General features: G+C 41.5%; 3 protein-coding genes and 1 non-coding gene across 8 annotated transcripts; 1 reads left to right on the top strand and 3 right to left on the bottom strand.

The window, feature by feature from the left end:
* Positions 1 to 335: 335 nt before the first annotated feature.
* rl15 (60S ribosomal protein L15) lies at positions 336 to 3,239 on the bottom strand. Of its 3 annotated transcripts, none has more exons than XM_021570538.2 (4): positions 3,045 to 3,219; positions 2,315 to 2,496; positions 1,622 to 1,758; positions 336 to 696 (listed from the first exon to the last, which is right to left on the bottom strand). In XM_021570538.2, the coding sequence occupies exons 2-4, from the start codon at positions 2,484 to 2,486 to the stop codon at positions 391 to 393; spliced, it is 615 nt and encodes a 204-aa protein (XP_021426213.1). In that variant the 5' UTR covers positions 2,487 to 2,496; positions 3,045 to 3,219; the 3' UTR covers positions 336 to 390.
* LOC118941243 lies at positions 1,123 to 1,212 on the bottom strand. Its single transcript, XR_005037572.1, has one exon. It is a non-coding gene; the product is annotated as a small nucleolar SNORD12/SNORD106 (small nucleolar RNA).
* Positions 3,240 to 3,605: 366 nt separating the features above from the next.
* LOC110496424 (NF-kappa-B inhibitor-interacting Ras-like protein 1) lies at positions 3,606 to 5,377 on the top strand. Of its 2 annotated transcripts, none has more exons than XM_036952995.1 (4): positions 3,606 to 3,759; positions 3,879 to 3,989; positions 4,384 to 4,619; positions 4,915 to 5,377. In XM_036952995.1, the coding sequence occupies exons 2-4, from the start codon at positions 3,896 to 3,898 to the stop codon at positions 5,155 to 5,157; spliced, it is 573 nt and encodes a 190-aa protein (XP_036808890.1). In that variant the 5' UTR covers positions 3,606 to 3,759; positions 3,879 to 3,895; the 3' UTR covers positions 5,158 to 5,377. The 2 variants fall into 2 exon arrangements, with proteins under 2 accessions (XP_036808890.1, XP_021427988.1); XM_021572313.2 differs by having other exon boundaries at positions 4,378 to 4,619.
* A 2,196-nt stretch (positions 5,378 to 7,573) lies between these two features.
* Positions 7,574 to 20,606, bottom strand: LOC118941180 (ubiquitin-conjugating enzyme E2 E1-like). Of its 2 annotated transcripts, none has more exons than XM_036952993.1 (6): positions 20,453 to 20,606; positions 19,504 to 19,652; positions 18,881 to 18,931; positions 9,060 to 9,192; positions 8,546 to 8,693; positions 7,574 to 8,361 (listed from the first exon to the last, which is right to left on the bottom strand). In XM_036952993.1, the coding sequence occupies exons 2-6, from the start codon at positions 19,644 to 19,646 to the stop codon at positions 8,264 to 8,266; spliced, it is 573 nt and encodes a 190-aa protein (XP_036808888.1). In that variant the 5' UTR covers positions 19,647 to 19,652; positions 20,453 to 20,606; the 3' UTR covers positions 7,574 to 8,263. The 2 variants fall into 2 exon arrangements, with proteins under 2 accessions (XP_036808888.1, XP_036808889.1); XM_036952994.1 differs by lacking the exon at positions 20,453 to 20,606 and adding an exon at positions 19,781 to 19,988.
* Between the last annotated feature and the right edge of the window lie 590 nt (positions 20,607 to 21,196).

Raw genomic sequence — 21,196 nt, 5'->3', positions numbered from 1 at the left:
ACCAGGTGGGTACAATTTATCAAGTAGAACGGAAACCCAGCCAGCAGGCTCCGGACCCGCAGGGTAGGAGTTGAATGACCTAGATGTTATGACAAATAACCCCTCCAATGTAAACCACTGTAGACACTGGTTCAGATCAGTTACACTCACTGCCATATTGATCAATAGTTATGACAGGGTGAATTTCTATAAACCACATTTCACAAGTCAGAAAATGCTAGTCCGCCAGCTTCGCATATCCTATTTACTAACCACTATCTATATCCCTTTATCGCCAAAGACATCAAATGGCAGCTTCTACACCCAAAATGATTCAATCTTACACACCACACCAATATTTTGTCACCATAAAAAGGCATGTGTTTATTTCTTTAAATGTACAGACACCCTCTAGCGGTAGCGGTGAAGCTGCAGGGTATTGCGTCTCTTCCAGGCTGCCCGGCGGGAACCACCCATGGTCAGGTGGAACTTGTGGCCCTTGCCCAGGCCACGGCTCTTCTTGCCCGCAGACGTCAGGCCACGCATCTCCCTGTGCTTGTGCACGGGCCTGGTGATCCATTGGGTGTCGGGGTTGCGTCTGATAGCCTTGTGGAAGGTGTCAATCAGGATCACCTCAAAGAACTTGTAGGTGGAGTCCTCTCCTACCCAGTAGGAGGCCAGCACCCTCAGGCCTCCACAGTGACGGCCAGCACGCTCCTGTTGGGGAGACCGAATACCAAGTAGGTCAGACAAGTCACATCCAGAAACTTGTATGAATGTAAATTACTGATTTGCAATGTTCTGGGGTCTGGTCTAGTGACAGCACTGCCAACCCCATACTATGCATGGCCCACTGCGGCAAGGGTATTACCCAGTTACGCCACATTCAAGTCCCTCTTTTACTCTACCCCACATCTGTTGAGCAATTCACACACACACACACACTAAAAAAGGTATGGGAAGATCTAAAATGATAAAATCCCACTGCCTGACACATACACATGGAGCTGTACAACATATGGATTTGTCTCAACATTGAAGTAATCATCAAGTCCAATGAAGAGAATACCATTCACTTAGTTTAATACAATACAGTTTTAAATACAACCAAGATACTTTTGGAAAGGACGCGTTATTTTCTGTAATGTGGTTTCAGACAAATTGGCTTATTTCAGACTGGTTTCACCATAGTCGATAAGATGGGGAAAAAAATTGAGCATCATTAACCACATTGAGAGGACGCATTATTGATGAAAAGGGTTCGATTTAGAATGTGAGCCTTGTTTCAGAGGGAAGTGGGGCCAATATGAAATTACTTGTACCTATCCAACGCATTCATATCGGCACAAGGGCCTAGAAGCAGAGGCAAGGGCAGATTTGGAATTGAGCGTAGATTTGCCAAGTCAGGTCAGATCTGTGACATCCTTGTGCAGTTCTTTGTAACTTCTCCCTGAAGCTTACTCATTCACTATCACTCATGGACTTAAAATACTGACTGATGTAAGATTTTCTTTTTATAAAAAAAAAAAAAAACACTAGCCCAAGCTTACCATGCTTTCAAGTCTTAAACAAAGTGAGCAAATGCAACATTTGGGGAGAAAGGAAAAGAATCACAATCAGATGCACCTGTTCAGAAACTTACCTCAGCAGTGGACTGGAGGCTGCGGGCAAACTTGATCTGGTTAACACCATGGTGGACGGGCTTGCCGTAGGTGGCACCCTTGGGCACGGGGCGCTTGCGGCCTCCACGGCGAACGCGGACACGGTAGATGACGTAGCCTGTCATAAGACAGCGACATGTCAAGGAATAAAAGACAAATGACACAACCACTTGGTCTACCTTTCATGTGAAGCAACACTTTAAACATATAAGTGACTTGAATGTATTTGCGAAACCACAAACAGGCAATGGGAATACAATTACTGTCTAATCACGTTAACAGGGCTACAAATAACATATTACACCTTCAACGCATGTGACATGAGGGCTCCTGAGTGGTACAGCGTTCTTAGGCACTACATGTCATTACTGACCCTGGTTCGATTCCAGGCTCTCTCACAACCGGCCGTGATTGGGAGTCCCATAGGGCGGCACACAATTGGCCCAGACTCATCCGGGTTTGGCCTTCACTATAAATAAGAATTTGCTCTGAACTTGCCTAGTCTGTAGTGGGTTTGTCGTGATGCCTCTAGCAATGAGATGCCATGCCTTAGACCACTGCGCCAATCGGGAGCATGTAGGTAGGGGTAAAGTGACTATGCATAGATAATAAACCTCGAGTAGCAGCACTGTTAAGGGGAGGGGAGGTCAACGTAAATTGTCCCGGTCACCCACCTTGTTTGCACTTGTACCCCAGTCTGCGGGCCTTGTCTGGTCTGGTGGGTCTAGGCGCACGGTGGAGACCGGAGAGCTGACGGTACTGCCAGCATCGGACGCGCAGGAGAAAGCGCATCACGTCGGACTGCTTCTTGCGCCATAGCTCTTGCATATATTTGTACGCTCCCATGTTGGATTAACTGTGAAAAAGGCAAATAGAAATACGTAATGATCACCATTAAATACTGGGATTTAACCGTTACTCTAGTTGGAGGAAAAGTTAGGCACCGACAATTTGCTAATCTTCATTCAAAGCCACGATATACCAAATTGGCTAGCTAGCCAACACGTTTACTTTGTTTACAACGTAATGTAACCTTTAAATAATCAAGTCACGAATGACATCTTCGGGATACATTTAATTTAGTATGTATTAAATTGGAGTCTACATGCACGTGCTTTTGGGGCTAATTTCTGTTTCATTCTAGACCCCCTGGAAATCAGTCTTCGGGCAGTAGGAGGATCGCTGTAGGCCCCGATGCAAAGAGTCCTACACACTGGATAGGTAGCTAGTTAACCGGCTAGCACTCCATAGTAGATAACCACTAAAGCTAGAATATTTACTAGTAAAAACCCGTAACGCAACAAATGCACATAGTTTTATAAACACTGAACTTCAATGTCTATCAACTTTCTAACCTCGCTCTTAGGCAATGTATAGGAGACCAATAGAAGACCCGTGCATTACCTCGGATACACAATGCAATATTCATATTTTCAGAAATGAAAAAGCAGAAATGGAGGTAGTGTGTGATTACCTAAGCATTCCGTTAACTAACCCCAGAACTATACAACCTGATGGCCATGTTTTAATACAGATTTCTGATGGATTGTACATACTGAAAAATAATTAAATGCACTCTTACATGATGGCGTACCTGCCGGAAAGAAAGAAAAAACGTACCCAGTATGCTTTATCAAAACGTCAGTGACACAGTTCCGGTCAGATACGCCTGGGTATTGTAGTTTATTCAAATCATGTTAATATTTTTCATATACATTTCACCTAACTTAATTTAATAACCTGGATTTTGATGGTCTTGACATTTTAGAACACAACCACATTGAAATAAAAGTATTTAGTACTTACTTTTGTATATTGAGATTTGGTCCACTACACTTGTCGATTTTACCATTCTTATTGGTAGCTGGTAATATACATTTATATTTGACATTTATTAATGCATATTAATAAATGTATGTGTTATTTATACAGTGCATTTTTCTCAAAATTCACCGCTCCCCTCGCCTCTGCACATGCGCAGAAAATCATTGGAACTTCCTTGTCAAAAGAGAATGGATGTTGTGATTTTAGCTAGCTAAATAACTTCAAAGTTGGTTAGCTACCCAGTTTACTCCAATAATAATTGTAATCGCTCCGTTTGGCCAACTCTTACACCAAGGTACTTGTTTTATCGTATCAAGCCAGCTACGTAAACTTTGGATGCGATGTTGACGAAGATGCTTCAGCTACAGTAGTTCATTTTTCTACTTATTTTACATTATTTTTGTGCTATTGCAGATTTTCGCGTATTCGAAATGGGGAAAGGCTGCAAAGTTGTGGTGTGTGGTTTGGCATCTGTAGGAAAAACAGCCATCCTTGAACAGCTGTTATATGGCAATCACGCAGTTGGTAAGTTGATGACTGAATTGGTTGTATTTGAGAGATTAACACGGTATAAAATGTGCTTGTAGTGTTAAAAGGGAATTTGCAATGTAGCCTCGAATGTCCAGTTATTGGGAGCAAAACAGCCTTCTTGCACTTCTTTCACTATACAACTTTTGCAGTTGAAATCTGTAACTAAGTTTGTGTGTGGCGTGAATTGAAGACCATGGTCTGAGGTAAGCCAGAGAACTGACCGTCCGACATGGTGTGGTTTACGCTCCACAGGGAGCCAAAGGAAACAAATTAATGCTATAGAATATAGATACTGTATTTCACCGAGAGTTGAGTGAGTACTGCCTACCTGCCAGACTGTTGAACACAACCATTGCATTCCATTGTCTCCTGTCTGTTGAAGGTACAGAGTCCACTGAGACCCAGGAGGATGTGTATGTGGCGTCGGTGGAGACAGACCGCGGTGTGAAGGAACAGTTACGTCTCTATGACACCAGGGGGCTCCACGACGGCCTGGACCTTCCCAAGCACTACTACTCGGTGGCAGACGGCTTTGTGCTGGTCTACAGCGTGGACAGCCTGGAGTCCTTCAAGAAGGTGGATGTCCTCAAGAAGGAGATAGACAAATCCAGAGACAAGAAAGAGGTACTGGGTTTGTGATTGATTGAAACTCTCCTTAAGCTTTGCAAAGTGTGTGTGGTTTTGTTAAAGTGAGCCAAGTTTCGTTGATTGTTTTGGCCATAGACAGCTAATCAATCAAATGTATTTATAATGCCCTATTTACATCATCAGTTGTCACAGTACTTTTATTCTAACCTGGCCTAGACCCCAAAGAGCAAGCAGAAGCACAGTGGCCATAACAATAAAAAACAATCAACCAAGACACAAATCAGAACCTTATGCTATTGTTGTTTAGTTGGAGTGTCCCCTCTTCCTGCAGGTCATGGTGATTGTGCTAGGGAACAAGACGGACCTGCGTGAGCTTCGTCAGGTGGAGCACGAGGCAGCGCAGCAGTGGGCGCGGGGGGAGAAGGTCAAGCTCTGGGAGGTCAGCGTCACTGAGAGGAACTCTCTCATTGAACCCTTCACTATGCTCACCAGCCGCCTCACACAGCCTCAGAGCAAGTCTGCCTTCCCTCTTCCAGGACGCAAGAGCAAGGGCACGACGTCCAACGACATCTGAACTGTACTCAACCTTGAGCGTACCTAAGATCCAAGTACTTCGGGGGAGGGGGAGATGTCAGAGTAGGATCGATGAGTTAGCCAGCCAACTTACATTAATATTCTGACTTCATGTCAAGATAGATTGCCATGAAATATGTGCAAAGACATAGTAACTGACTCGACAACCAACAACCTATTAAATTCCCTTAAAATAAAGCTTTTTTATTTTTTAAATACAATTGAAGTCAGAAGTTTACATACACCTTAGCCAAATACATTTAAACTCAGATTTGTACAATTCCTGACATTTAATCCTAGTAAAAATTCTCTGTTTTAGGTTAGTTAGGATCACCACTTTATTTCAAGAATGTGAAATGTCAGAATAATAGTAGAGAATGATTTATTTCAGCTTTTATTTCTTTCATCACATTCCCAGTGGGTCAGAAGTTTACATGCACTCAATTAGTATTTGGTAGCATTGCCTTTAAATTGTTTAACTTGGGTCAAACGTTTCGGGTAGCATTCCACAAGCTTCCCACAATAAGTTGGGTAAATTTTGTCCCATTCCTCCTGACAGAGCTGGTGTAACTGAGTCAGGTTTGTAGGCCTCCTTGCTCACACACTCTTTTTCAGTTCTGCCCACAAATGTTCTATGGGATTGAGGTCAGGGCTTTGTGATGGCCACTCCAATGCCATTTTGCGACAACTTTGGAAGTATGCTTGGGGTCATTGTCCATTTGGAAGACGCATTTGCGACCAAGCTTGAACTTCCTGACTGATGTCTTGAGATGTTGCTACAATATATCCACATAATTTTCCTACCTCATGGTGCCATCTATTTTGTGAAGTGCGCCAGTCCCTCCTGCAGCAAAGCACCCCCACAACATGATGCTGCCACCCCCATGATTCACGGTTGGGATGGTGTTCTTCGGCTTGCAAGCCTTCCCCTTTTTCCTCCAAACATAATGATGGTCATTATGGCCAAATGGTATTTTTTGACAAAAAGTACGATCTTTGTCCCCATGTGCAATTGCAAACCGTAGTCTGGCTTTTTTATGGCGGTTTTGGAGCAGTGGCTTCTTCCTTACTGAGTGGCCTTTCAGGTTATGTCGATAAAGGACTCGTTTTACTGTGGATATAGATACTTTTGTACCCGTTTCCTCCAGCATCTTCCCAAGGTCCTTTGCTGTTGTTCTGGGATTGATTTGCACTTTTCACACCAAAGTATGTTCATCTCTAGGGGACAGAACGAGTCTCCTTCCCGAGTGGTATGACAGCTGCGTCGTCCCATGGTGTTTATACAGATGAACGTGGTACCTTCAGGCGTTTGGAAATTGCTCCCAAGGATGAACCAGACATGTGGTCTAAAGAAAAATTCTGAGGTCTTGGCTGATTTCTATTTGATTTTCCCATGTTGTCAAGCAAAGAGGCACTGAGTTTAAAGGTAGGCCTTGAAATACATCCACAGGTACACCTTCAATTGACTCACATTTTGTCAATTAGCCTATCAGATGCTTCTAAAGCCATTACATTTTCTGGAATTTTCCAAGCTGTTTAAAGACACAGCCAACTTAGTGTATGTAAACTTCTGACCCACTGGAATTGTGATACAGTGAAATAATCTGTCTAAACAATTGTTGGAAAAATTACTTGTCATGCACAAAGTAGATGTCCTAACGACTTGCCAAAACTATAGTTTGTTAATGACTCCAACCTAAGTGTATGTAAACTTCTGACGTCAACGGTATACTTGCAAATCAAGAGATGTATCTTAATGTTTTTCAAAGTAAGCTGGATAAATTAGTGAACCTGCTTTGTGATATCATACACCCTTATGGTTTCTGTGTGCTCCATCCTATGGGAGGGTTATAGTAGCTGCTTTACAGCAAGGTCTAGGCCCAAATAATGTGCCTTGGGAGTGAGGCATATTACTACCTAGTGTGTATGGCCTACCAGTTTACTACCTAGTTTACTACCTAGCAAAATAAAAGGTACTACCTTGATCAGGTCTGATGATCAAATGTCTGTTTAATCAGTTGCACCCTAAATGGTTGGTTGTGTATTTGTTAAATACTTTATTCTTTGTACATGTTTGAGAATTTTTTTTACTAACCTAATTTATTTGTCACTTTACTAAACTTAAATTCCTAGTGGGTAGGAATGGGATAAAATGTAGGACACAATTGTATGAAATGTCTGAATTGTTGTGAAGAGAATGTGGCTTCTGTAGTGCATCCAAATATATCCTTTCTCCTGAAGTGTACACTCGTTCACTACTACAAATCTAAAAGCATTGGATTGGTGGAGGCATGGGGCAGGAGTTTCCACCAGTCATTTCCTTTCAATTCAGGGAATTGAAGTGAACCTATGTTCCAATTCTCTTTCCTCCCAAAGTGTACATGTCTTGTATGAGACCTATCCAAATAACATTTTTGTGCTGCTACTTATTTTTTATTGTTGTCCATTGTTTTCTGACATATATGCATGTATTTCAATTTAACAATAAAATGGAGGGGCTGTTATTTAAAGAAATCAGCAAGACATGAAGCACAACTTTCCCACCTAGACATTGTGCTGTATAGGCTACAATATGTTTCAGCAATATGTTATAGATTCAGATAGACATGCAAGAGGGCTTACACCAATGGTAACTAATATCTGAAAAATTCACACTGAAATGAGATTTGGAATTCTACCAGGAAACCATGGTGTGTGTGACAGGTTTATATAAACAGACCAAACATGTAGAATTCATTTCCTTTCGAAGCACAATTAGCTAAAAATTAAATAATTTTAAAGAACTTCAAGGAAACACATTGAAAAGCATTATTGCCAAAATAGATGCTAATATACGGGTCGGAGAACATAAATACCATAAACAAAATATCAGGAGATGAAGACTTAAATTCCAAGATAAATATCCTCCCCTATTCTCTACCCTTCCTGTTCCCCCCACTCCATCCCAGAAGGAGCTCTGACACCCCCTAACCTCCCCCTCTCATGTTGCCCAGGGTCGTAGTTGTTAGGGCATGCAACAGAAAACGTTTTGCTATGGGAAACAAATTAACTTTTGTTATTGGACAAGTCCATGTAGTGCCTAATGAATACGACCCAGTCCTGTGTATCTATGTGGCGTATCTCTTGGTCCACTGTTTGGCTATCCTGTCGTGCTCTGGTCTGTTGGTTGTGTATTGGGTGGCGATGCTTCCTACCAGAGGGTCAGCTGTAAGAGGTGGAGAACACGCAGAGTTATATATAGATAGGGCTTCAACGATAGCTTTGATCTGCCAGTACATATGCACACACGGAATTCCACATATGACAATGTTTGCACTTCAAAGCAGCCACTAATCAATGAATTTCAATGGAACCCGCATTATAGTAGTATATGGTGTCTTGGGTCGTACCAGGGTTGCAGTCAGTGAGCAGGGAGCAGATGGACAGCAGCACCTTGGAGATGGTGAGGGCGGGGCTCCAGTTGTCCTTCAGGATGTCCAGACAGATCACACCCTGACTGTTGATGTTACAGTGGTAGATCCTGGTACGGAACGTCACCTAGGAAACAAAGTAGATCTATATCAATAGATTTTTTATGTTCCAGTGGTAGATCCTGAAAGCAACACAGAAAGAATCTACTCAACAATGCAAACCGATGTTCAGTCTAATCATGGAAGCCAAATTTCCATTTAAGCCTTTTTGAGTCTGGCTTGGTTAAATTGACCATTAACTGTTTGAAATTTGCAGAGAACTAGAGACCCTGAATTTCAATTAAATCAAAGTGCCATAGCTCCCTCCAGTGGTCAAAATGGCAATAACAAGTTCCCTTCTCTAGTGAGAAAGTGGTATCCTACATAGCTGTGTTAATATTGAGGAATGTTCTAATAATTGTTTGAGTCAGCTTGTTTTGACTAGAGTGTTTACCTTGGGTGGTTTGAAGGGGTAGTCTGGTGTAAAGGCGATATCTAGGAAGAAGACCCCTCCCTCGTACACAGAGCCTGGTGGCCCCAGGATGGTGGATCTCCACTCATAGATGTTGTCTCCTTTTGGACCAGCACTGCAAACAGAGGTACATTACACTGTTTCATGGAGTGGTGGTCGGTGCCTTTTTTCATGAGTATGGCCTTATTACAGCATATTGATGACTGTCATTCATATTCCATTCACCCAGTTCAATGTAACAGTGATAGGTTTAGGCTACTACATGACACTAATTTTCCCTGTACCCATCATGAGGTTGCTTCAACCTAGCTTATGAATGAACGTTTATAACGTAGGTGCACACAGGTCGAGAGAAAGATTTGAGGTGACAGACGGTGACACATTCAATACTGCCTTGCACACTCTTGCTTGCATCTAGCTGATATAGGGTGTAATCATTAGTCCAAAAGTTGCAAACAATAGTTTCTATTGGATAAATTCAGGTATGTTTATCCCCGTTTTGTTCCGTTTAAGAAACATTAACAGAATCGGCGGAATGAATAGACCCCTTATCACCCTTAAAACACAGTTGACTTTCATAGCAGCCACAATGTATTCCTTCTCGAATTGTGTGCTCTCCTCTCACCTTCGCTTGTGGACTTCAATGCACAACAGCAGCTGTGTGTGACGAGGAGAAAAAACCTTTCCAAGCCAAACTATATCATAACCGCTACACACAGCCTACATCATTGTCACCATATTTTGTTTATTTATTTAACTAGGAAAGTCAGTTAAGAACAAATTCTTATTTACTATGACGCCTACATCGGCCAAACCCGGACAATGCTGGGCCATTTGGGAGTCCCATAGGGCGGCGCACAATCACGGCCGGTTGTGATGCAGCCTGAATTAGTTAAAGTAACGTCATAGTCAACATAGCTTACTAACGCATTAGTAAACCCACTACAATCATGCTGTAATGTTACAGTGTACAGTCAGTAAGCAGTTTAGCACTTACACCAGCGGGCCCTGGTAGCAAAGAAAATGTGTAAAACCAAAAGCTTACCTTGACTTGGAAGATTTCCAGTGTTGTGTTGGATAATCATAGCCAGCTAGATAACCTCTGTTTGAGCAAGGTGTTCGTGTAAGCCAAACTAGCTGGCTGCACTTGCTAAGTGAAACTAAAAGACAAAATCTCTCTCCCACTTGCTTCTCCTTCATTTTGGAAGAAAATAACATTTTTCAAATCTGCTCAACTATTGTCTCTCCCCTTGAGTCAACTACTCACCACATTTTATGCACTGCAGTGCTATCAGGCTGTAGCTTATGCTTTTAGTACTACATTTCTTTCTGATCCTTTGATTGGGTGGACAACATGTCAGCTCATGCTGCAAGGCAAGAGCTCTGATAGGTTGGAGGACATCCTATAGAAGTTGTCATAATTACTGTTTAAGTCTATGGAAGGGGGTGAGAACCATGAGCTTCCTAGGTTTTGTATTGAAGTCAATGTACCCAGAGGAGGACGGAAGCCAGCTGTCTTCCAGCAACACCATGGTGCTACCCTACAGAGTGCTGTTGAGGCTACTGTAGACCTTCATTGCATAATAGTGTTTTAATCAATTATTTGGTGTCGTGATTATATTTAGTACAGGTTTATCTAAAAAGGATAACTTAACATTTTAACATGATTATTTTTATTACAATTCACTGAGGAGGATGGTTCTCCTCAGCTGTCTTCTTCTTTATGTGTACTGACTGTCATCACATCTCTAACCCATTAGCAGCTGCTAAACACAGTGTAATGCACACTAGGCTGTTATTACAGAAAAGATAGCATAATGACACCACTTCAACAGAGCGGCTGAATGACTGAAGAAACACTACCCATTCCTGATAATGGCAATCGCACAGAGATACAGTACATTACGTATAATACTATCTATTCTATTTATGTGGGAAATCAGCCTGTGAGTGAACATTCCTTTCAGTAATGTAAAGGGAATATAGCATGAATATAGAATGAATATTAGGAGTGATCTATCCGAGGTGGTCTTTCCATTTCAAGTACCTAGCATCCCAGGAGTAATGGGAACGCATCGAGGTTTTCTTCATTCATGAAACACTATGGATGGTATGTTTAATGTAGGGAAGACAACATGGCATTCATTTGATCGTTTACAGTGTGGTTTACTTCCTCCCTTTGCTCGTTTCCCCAGAGGGGTTCCCTCCCTGGCTGGATATAAACCACATCTCGAATGTCTGTTCTGTTCCCACAAAGCCTTCAGGAGACGTATAGAGCAAAACCACCCGGGGATATGAATCAGAATGAATCATAAACTGAAGAGGTGTTAAAGAGGGGGAACCCATCTGCCAGAAACTGTTTGGAAACTGAATGAAACAGGAAGGTATTTATTACCTGGATAAGAAACACATTTCACTTTCATAAAACTTGCGATAGAAAAAAAAAAGGCAATAGAAGCTGTTAAGGAGCCTTTTGGACCTAGACTCCGGTACCGCTTGACGTGCGGTAGCAAAGGCTGGAGACTGACAATTTTTTGGGCCTTCCTCTGACACACCTAGTATATAGGAATATAAGAATGTGAAATGTCCAAATAATAGTAGAGAGAATGATTTATTTCAGCTTTTATTTCTTTCATCACATTCCCAGTGGGTCAGAAGTTTACATGCACTCAATTAGTATTTGGTAGCATTGCCTTTAAATTGTTTAACTTGGGTCAAACGTTTTGGGTAGCCTTCCACAAGCTTCCCACAATAAGTTGGTTGAATTTTGTCCCATTCCTCCTGACAGAGCTGGTGTAACTGAGTCAGGTTTGTAGGCCTCCTAGCTCGCACACTCTTTTTCAGATCTGCCTACGCATTTTCTATAGGATTGCGGTCAGGGCTTTGTGATGGCCACTCCAATACCTTGACTTTGTTGTCCTTAAGCCATTTTGCCACAACTTTGAAAGTATGCTTGGGGTCATTGTCCATTTGGAAGACGCATTTGAGACCAAGCTTGAACTTCCTGACTGATGTCTTGAGATGCTGCTTCAATATATCCACATAATTTTCCTACCTCATGATGCCATCTATTTTGTGAAGTGCACCAGTCCCTCCTGCAGCAAAGCACCACCACAACATGATGCTGCCGCCCCTGTGCTTCACGGTTGGGATGGTGTTCTTCGGCTTGCAAGCCTTCACATTTTTCCAAACATAACGATGATCATTATGGTCAAACAGTTCTATTTTTGTTTCATCCGACCAGAGGACATTTCTCCAAAAAGTACAATCTCTGTCACCATCTGCAGTTGCAAACCGTAGTCTGGCTTTTTTTATGGTGGTTTTGGAGCAGTGGCTTCTTCCTTGCTGATGTTGATATTTGACTCGTTTTACTGTGGATATAGATATTTTTGTACCTGTTTCCTCCAGCATCTTCACAAGGTCCTTTGCTGTTGTTCTGGGTTTGATTTGAACTTTTCACACCAAAGTACATTAATCTCTAGGAGACAGAACACGTCTCCTTCCTGAGCAGTATGACAGCTGCGTGGTCGCATGGTGTTTATACTTGTGTGCTATTGTTTGTATAGATGAACCTGGTACCTTCAGGTGTTTGGAAATTGCTCCCAAGGATGAACCAGACTTGTGGAGGTATGCAATTTTTTTTCTGAGGTCTTGGCTGATTTGTTTTGATTTTCCCATGATGTCAAGCAAAGAGGCACTGGGTTTGAAGGTATCCCTTGAAATACATCCACAGGTACACCTCCAATTGACTCAAATTATGTAAATTAGCCTATCAGAAGCTTCTAAAGCCATGACATCATTTTCTGGAATTTTCCAAGCTGTTTAAAGTCACAGTCAATATAGTGTATGTAAACTTCTGACCCACTGGAATTGTGATACAGTGAATTATAAGTGAAATAATCTGTCTGTAAACAATTGTTGGAAAAATGACTTGTGTCATGTACAAAGTAGATGTCCTAACCGACTTGCCACAACTATAGTTTGTTAACAAGAAATTTGTGGAGTGGTTGAAAAACAAGTTAATGACTCAAACCTAAGTGTATATGTTAAACTTCCAACTTCAACTATACACACAAAAAATGGAATTCTTTATTTCAACGTTCTTATAAATATAGCTAGCAACAGAATAAACACATTTTGAATGACATACCTACAGTGGAAAAGAGGAGTGTTATTTTTAATTATGTCAACTTTATTTCTCAACTCCTAATATTGTCTGACATAGGCTTTGAAAAAGCATCAGCTTACCAGTCGGCTGGTAATCTTTCTTTCTTGGCTCTATTTAATCCGTATTGTGGAAGTTCAGCATTACTGTGGGGGCAATGTTCAGGCATCAGTGGAGACTGCATTCATGCATATGTCGGCTCAATCGGAAAATTACCTTCACATTTCTATCGTGCAATCTTTAACGCTTCAGCAATACAGCCTGAATAGAGCCCTTACTTTTTGCCAACACATAGCTAACCTTGGTTTAAACTCCAAACACATTTTTGTTAATAGCAGCTATCTTTACCTAATAGGATGAGTTCACACTTCTGCAACAAAAATAACAATCTACCAAATATATTCATTTTAGAATGTTGATACTTCCTCCTTGCCATTCAGCTGATAAGACATTATAAATATATATACACATTTCTTTGCTAACATGATGGGGGTCCCTGGGTCACCGATTTGCTTGGCCGGGGGCTCCTGGGTAGCCGGTTTGCCTGGGAGCGAGTCCCTGTGCAAGAAAACGTTGAAGACCCCTGTTCTATGGCATTTCAGACTGCTATTATAGGGGACCTTTTTACTCTATCATGTGTCTGTTTATGATTGTGTTTTGCTTTTCATGTATTGGTTTTGTATGATAACGTGTATAATGGTAGTGCAGTTTATGTGTATATTGTATTTTCTATGTGTATTGTTGTGCTAAACAGGGCTCACCTGGAAAAACAAACCTTGGTCTCAGTATTGACTCCCTGTCAAAATAAACAAATCACTGAAAATACAAGAGGCAACAGTTTCCCAACGAACCATGAACACAGCAAGGAAAACAGCCTCCATTATTCCAATAATGGGTCCAACTCCAATGATCATGACTACCGAACAAACACAGCTCCTTTCAGATATAACAGCTCAGAGATACAATAGGTAGCAGCGCTACTTTGGGTTTATAAGAGCTAGCTAACAACGCAGCGTGGGCTAGACACTTCCACCCCAGGGAAAGGCCTTTTTATAGATATGAAAAGCTTTAGAGACTTTAGCAGCAGTCACACACACCCCATCACAGTCACACAACAGCTTCAGCACTAACAGTAACATTGTAATGTGTAAAAGAGTTGAAGTCCTCGCCCACTCGCAGAAATCTAATTAGCATACCAAAAAAAAATCCCCGTACAAATCTGTCACTAAGCCAGAGATGTGTTTTTGCATTGGATGCATTTCAATCCACCGATGTCGCACTTCTGCGGTGAAAAGTGAGAGCTAGAGCGGTGTTTGTCAGAAAATCGGTCTTCTCACAAAATTGTCTGCAGCGTCCGATCAGTTTGACCTACAAAAAAAAATGTATAGAAGTATATATGGAGACTGTTCAGTGCCAAAAATAAAGGGTTAAATACTTGTAAAAAGAATCAAATTTAAATACTGTTTCCTGATCTTTCTTTCTTGGGCTCCAGAGTGGCACAGTGTTCTAAGACTCTGCATCTCAGTTCAAGAGGCATCACTACAGTCCCTGGTTTGAATCCAGGCTGTATCACATCCGGCCTTGATTGGGAGTCCCATAGGGCGGCGCACAATTGGCACAGCGTCGTCTGGGTTTGGCCGAGGTCGGCCGTCATTGTAAATAAGAATTGACTTGTCTAGTTAAATATTAAAAAATGTCCCATGTCTCTCAGATATAAAGACAGACACTTCAGAACAAACTTCATTTCGATTTTGTTTTGGCACTATCCACATAGTGAATATGTTATCCAAAGCATTTGTATAGGTTAATAGCAGTAAGGGGTTTTAACATTCTAAATCAAAGAGTTAAAATGGCCCTTGATATGACCTTCTTAAAACAATTCCATAAAGCTTAGTAGAGTCCCCTCCCGACTTAGAATGTTATGGGTTAAGAGAAGGAGAAAAAAAATCCTTGGCTCTCAATCTAAAAAATAAGCTCAGAGTAGACTAGAGGGAGTAAACAAAGAATCACCTGCACCTCAGATGGATTACAATAACTACTGGCACACTTCCTGAAGTGAACATATCTTTGCACACACAGGCACACAAAAAGGATCTGAATACTTATGTAAATCCTTTTATTATTTTTTATACATTTCTGAAAACCTTTTTTCGCTTTGTCATTATGGGGTATTGTGTGTAGATTGCTGTGACGTAAATAAATGTGGAAAAATGGAAGGGGTCTGAATAGTTTGAATGCACTGTACACACACACTACAAGCCTTCAACATTCAATTACTGTCATGAACCTTAACGCTGAGAATGTCAGGAATCCAGCGAGACGCTACCGCAAGGCCAGACACCCAGGGGCTACATCCTGAAGGGAGGGAGAATGAGTGTTTGTCAAAGTAAGGAAAATGAGTGCTAGGAAAAAAAAAGTGCAAGGGAGCAATAGCCAAAGAGCAATCTAAGGAAAACGAATGGAAGTGAGCGAGAGAGATGGGGAAGTGAGAGAGTGTGTGATGTGTGCACTATGACGACAAAACCGTTTAAAAATAAAACGAGGCTGGGGTGTGTGTGGTATGCCATGTCAAGTATAATTAGATTTTGATGAATGGCATCTGAGGAACGTAGTGTCCATAAGAAAACATGACATGCTTGCTATGGCAGAAAACATCCAGTTCAGGGAAATGGACTTACTGACAGGTTCATTAAAACCCCTAATTACCTCATGCAAAGAGCGTACATTGCATTTAAAGATAGTGTGAAAAGGGCATTTGTGGCCTTGGACCCATCTGCATTGTAGGTTTACTGGGTCGACTGATCTTTTTACATTATCATTTGCTTCATGGCTCCAGCAACTATGGTGATACATAACCAGGCCAGTGCAGTACGGCTTGGCCAGTCTCAATTGTGCGAAAAAGGGAAGTGTCCATCCATCAGAAACACCCCACAGACAGATTCATCAATGAGTAATCCAGCACACATCTGCAAGGCATCGGCCTAGCCTCCTAATTATTCATACCCAAATGAACAGACTGTTCAATGAAGCATACTAAATAGAGATGTACGAAAATGAATTCCCCTTTTCAGCTACTTAGCAAAAGGGAGCATAGAGAACACTAGTGTGTGTTTACATACACAGTGAGAGGATTATATAGAAGTGCAACACTGCAGGCTCCCTCAGTGGCAGGGGACAAAGACTCATCATTAACAGATCTGAGAACTGGGTTTGAACCCAGGTCTCCTACACCAAGCCATAAGACTGTGCTAGTCTGCTGAGCTAAAGCCTAGGCATTAGTTCGGGGAGCTAATGCAAGTCTTCAGGTCCCAGGCAAGACGATTTGTCACACAAGCTTGGTTCACTTCCGTTCTTTGACACAACCACCAGGTCTGGTCAGTCCACCAGTCTGGTCACAGCAGACTGTCTCTGGTTGGAACATAGCGCATAGAGTCAGCCCCCCCCCCCCCCCCCCCCCTCAAAAGCACATACCTCCCACCTTCCCAAGCACCTGGGCCACACGTGGTGATGTGGTTCTAAACCCCCATAATCCCTCTGGATTAACCAGGACTCCTTCCTCTTCCCCAATACCACAGCAGCACCATAGCAGGCCACAAAAAAAAACACCTATGGATTGAATGACTAAATAGGATTCCTTTGTTCATGGTCCTCTTCAGCTGCAGAGTGTAAAGCTCAAATAAATTACGTCGATTGAGCCAGCCTCTGCCAAATCCATAGCAGTCATATGCCAGGGTCATCGGCTAGCTAATGGTCTGTTTTGGAACTGGTGTGTGTCTGTCAGTTGTGGTCTGGAGAGCTGCTCCAACATGCAATCAGGTCACTTCTCAAGGTCTAGACAGGATCGTCATGAGCCACAATTCCATAAAGTGAGTGTAGACTGACTGCATCACAGCAGCTTGTTGTCAGCAGCAGAGAGTAAATTCTGACCTCATTGAACAAGATATACACTACCTTCAGAAAGTACTCACACCCCTTGACTTTTTCTACTTTGTTGTTACTGCCGGAATTTTAAATGTATTCAATTGAGATTAGTTACAATCTACACATAACACAAAAACGGAAGTGTTTATAGAATGTTTTTTTTATTAATCAAAAATGTAAAGCTGAAATGTCTTGAGTCAATAATTATTCAACTCCTTGGTTATGGCAAGCATAAATAAGTTCAGGAGTAAAAATGTGCTTAACAAATCATATAATAATAGGCATGGACTCATTACGTGTTCAGTAATAATAGTGGTTAACATGATTTTAAATAACTACCCCATCTCTGTACCCCACACAAACAATTATCTGTAGGGTCCCTCAATTGAGTAGTGAATTTCAAGCACAGATTTAACCACAAAGACCAGGGAGGTTTTTAAATGCCTCGCAAAGGGCAGCTATTGGTAGGTGTAAAATTTTTAAAAAGCAGACATTGAATATCTCTTTGAGCATGGTGAAGTTATTAAATTACACTTTGGATGGTGTATCAATGCACCCAGTCACCACTAATATACAGGTGTCCTTACCTCAGTTGCTAAGGAGGAAGGAAACTGGTCAGGGATTTCACCATGAGGCCAATGGTGATTTTAAAATGGTTAAAGAGTTTAATGGCTGTGATGAGAACTAAATGGATCCAACACTTTTAACTTACTCCACAATACTAACCTAAATGACCGAGGTGAAAAGGAGGAAGCCTGTATAGAGTAAAAGTACTCTAAAACATGCATCCTGTGTGCATTAAGGCACTAAAGTAATACTGCAAAAAGTGTGGAAAACACACTTTCTGTCCTGAATACAAAGAATTATGTTTGGGGCAAATCCAACACATCACAAAGTACCACTTGTCAAGCATGGTGGTGGCTGCATGATGTTATGGGTATACTTGTCATTGGGAAAGGACTAGAGTTTTTTTTAGTATAAAAACATTGGAATATAGCTATAAGCACAGGCAACATCCTAGAGGAAAACCTGGTTCAGTCTGCTTTCCAACAGACACTGGGAGACAAATTCACCTTTCAGCAGGACAATAACCTAAAACACAAGGCCAAATATACACTGGAATTGCTTACCAAGACAGCATTGAATGTTCCCGAGTGGCCTAGTTACAGTTGACTTAAAATTGTCTTGAAAATCTATGCGAAGACTTGATCAACAACCAATTTGACTGAGCTTGAAGAATAACGTGCAATATTGTACAATCCAGGTATGCAAAGCTCTTAGAGACTTAGCCAAAAAGACACAGCTGTAATCGCAGCCAAAGGTATTGACTCTGGGGTATAAATACTTACAGTACTAGTCAAAAGTTGACACACTTACTCATTCCAGGGGTTCTATATTTTTACAATTTTCTACATTGTAGAATAGTGAAGCAATCAAAACTACGAAATAACACATATGGAATCATGTAGTAAGCAAAAAAAAAAAGTGTTAAACAAATCAAAAATATATTATACAGATATTAACTCCCTCTGTGGCCTTCAAGGTTCATTAACACATGACAAGGAGCTGCTTTAATATCTTCTGTCTCCTTAGATTGAGTGTGTGTGTTGTATTGCTACAGGCCCAACTAAGCACATCTCTTCTTTACCACTTAACTGGCCTTCCAGGACACGTGTCAGAATTGTGTGTATCATGTCACACACACACACAAGCCTACCTGCAGTTCGGTGGTGGATCCAAAGTAATGTCAGCCAACTCCTTCTGAATTCTGAAATAAAGCACAAATTAAAATGATATCATTACTCACATGGTCTTGATTCTTACAGCAGATAACTAAAATGGAACAAGCATAGCCACATGAAGTATTTTGGGTGGGGGCTATGAGAACAAGATACATTGTCATGGCAGACAACAAATGTCCAGAGGGCTAATTTTACCAAAGGATTGAGACAGATCGTAAAACAGGTTGAGGACAAACATATACAAACTCCATTGTGCATTTTTTTTTTAAAGCATTCCTCTTACCACAATTTAATAACAGACTTCAAGTTAATATGCAAATTAGTTAGCCTATGATTCAATGGATGACAATTTTTAAAACGTTTGACAACCGTGAACTGAAGATGGTTGAGAACATATTAAAACGGTCGAAAAATGTTTATATATACGCAACCAATTCAGAAAGTTGTCCACTACAAATCAAACACAGTGACACGCGCCAGGAAATTATAAGACGATACATTATATCAAGAGTGGCTGCGCGTGAGCTACTATATTACAAAATATCAACTCAATGAAACATTGTATGTATTTGACAGCAACAATGAGCCTAGTCCTTACCTTTTGGCGCTGGTGGAGAGGAGTTTGGAGGTCTTGCTCATGATGGCTTTGCTTTCTGCTCGTTTCTTAGGCGCGTTTATTTTTAACTGCTGATAAATTGAGGAAGAAGAACTAACGCTGGCACGCGAATCCTCATCCGACATAACGACCTGTACAGACAAATAAAAAGCAACATTCAGGCTACAGAAAAACAAACACCTAAGATCTATACCCCCCAGTTCAGCAGCACTGCCAATATTCGATGTATGCTATCAATAACCAGCGGCAACAATGCGACCTTTAGCGTAACTGGCTCCAAGCAACGATGGGTTCAGAGGTTTACATACTCAATTCAATATGAACTTATCCTGCTTATAGTAAAATAATTATCCCCAGTCTTTCAAAAGGCTCTAAGAGATTAACCTAGTGACCTTATGCTAATGTTTGCACTGAAGCGTTATTTTAGCTGGGTTGTGCTACAACAAAGGAGCACACAGCTCTTATTCATTACAGCCAAATAAGAACGATGAGGGGGGTTGCCTATTGCCTTATTCCCTCAATTGATTAAATAGCCCAATGTAGCCTAAAATGGATTGGACAATGTCGCATTCGTTTGGGGAACTTTTCTCATTCCCACTGAGTGAGTACTCAGTTGACTTGAAACTTTCACTTTGAAATCAGATGCCCATAAGAGAATTTGCCGAATATTTATGCTAAACTAGTTGAATCTGTAGACCGAAGCCAATGTGTTTTACAATTCGACCGAATATTGGCATCTTTATCCCTCGACAGGCAGCAAAAGCTGATCTCAGTCCAGTCTTTAGGACAGACCATTTTCTTCAATTTCCCCCGACGGATAGATCCTATCCACCGACGAGATCCAAATGTCGACCCCCAGACGCGCCAAACAATACAATATGGATACATATTTCACGATATTTTAAAAGCATTCATTGTTAGATAGGCCCACCTTTCTTTGTGTCGGTGAATGCCTGGACGCGTGCCTCTTGCAGAGCGGAAGTGTGGGTACAGCAGCAGACGTAGCTACAGTTATCCAGGGCAATGGATTCCCTCTCGGTTGAGTACACCCGATGACAACGTCAAATTGAGAGCTAGCTGAGCACTGCTCTAACATTCAGAAAAGAGACAGTCAACAGACAGGTGTGCGCTGATTCTAACAGACTATTGTGGACATAAGCCTATATACACTGAACGAAAATATAAAAGCAACAATTTAAAATATTGAGTTACAGTTCATATAAGGAAAACAGTCAATTGAAATAAATATTTTAGTCTCTAATCTATTGATTTCACATGACTGAGAATACAGATATGCATCTGTTGGTCACAGATACCTTAAAAAAAGGTAGGGGCATGGATCAGAAAAGCAGGCATTATCTGGTGTGACAACCATTTGCCTCATGCAGCACGACATCCCCTTCACATAGAGTTGATCAGGCTGTTAATTGTAGTCTGTGGAATATTGTCCCACTCCTCTTCAGTGGCTGTGCAAAGTTGCTGGATGTTGGCGGGAACTGTCATACACGTAGATCCAGAGCATCTCAAACATGCTCAATGGGTGACATGTCTGGTGAGTATGCAGCCTATGGAAGAACTGGGGCATTTTCAGCATCCAGGAATAGTGTACAGATCCTTGCGACATGGGGCTGTGCATTATCATGCTGAATCATGAGGTGATGGCGGCGGATGAAGG

The sequence above is a fragment of the Oncorhynchus mykiss genome, chromosome 18 (genome assembly GCF_013265735.2).
Source record: "Oncorhynchus mykiss isolate Arlee chromosome 18, USDA_OmykA_1.1, whole genome shotgun sequence".
Lineage (NCBI taxonomy): Eukaryota > Metazoa > Chordata > Actinopteri > Salmoniformes > Salmonidae > Oncorhynchus > Oncorhynchus mykiss.
The sequence above is the reverse complement of the archived record's forward strand: the minus strand, read 5'-3'. Positions and strand labels throughout refer to the sequence as shown.

What these genes read in the sequence shown, in the direction of transcription:
- LOC110496424 (XM_021572313.2), top strand. Translation starts at nt 3,896, where the DNA reads ATGGGGAAAGGCTGCAAAGTTGTGGTGTGTGGTTTGGCATCTGTAGGA. An exon ending in ATATGGCAATCACGCAGTTG is followed by an intron (nt 3,990 to 4,377) that starts GTAAGTTGATGA and finishes TGTCTGTTGAAG; the next exon opens with GTACAGAGTCCACTGAGACC. An exon ending in AATCCAGAGACAAGAAAGAG is followed by an intron (nt 4,620 to 4,914) that starts GTACTGGGTTTG and finishes CTCTTCCTGCAG; the next exon opens with GTCATGGTGATTGTGCTAGG.
- LOC118941180 (XM_036952993.1), bottom strand. Translation starts at nt 19,646, where the DNA reads ATGTCGGATGAGGATTCGCGTGCCAGCGTTAGTTCTTCTTCCTCAATT. An exon ending in GATCCACCACCGAACTGCAG is followed by an intron (nt 9,193 to 18,880) that starts GTAGGCTTGTGT and finishes CTCTGTTTGCAG; the next exon opens with TGCTGGTCCAAAAGGAGACA. An exon ending in GCTCACTGACTGCAACCCTG is followed by an intron (nt 8,362 to 8,545) that starts GTACGACCCAAG and finishes CACCTCTTACAG; the next exon opens with CTGACCCTCTGGTAGGAAGC.
- rl15 (XM_021570538.2), bottom strand. Translation starts at nt 2,486, where the DNA reads ATGGGAGCGTACAAATATATGCAAGAGCTATGGCGCAAGAAGCAGTCC. An exon ending in GGGGTACAAGTGCAAACAAG is followed by an intron (nt 1,759 to 2,314) that starts GTGGGTGACCGG and finishes GTCTTATGACAG; the next exon opens with GCTACGTCATCTACCGTGTC. An exon ending in GCCTCCAGTCCACTGCTGAG is followed by an intron (nt 697 to 1,621) that starts GTAAGTTTCTGA and finishes TCTCCCCAACAG; the next exon opens with GAGCGTGCTGGCCGTCACTG.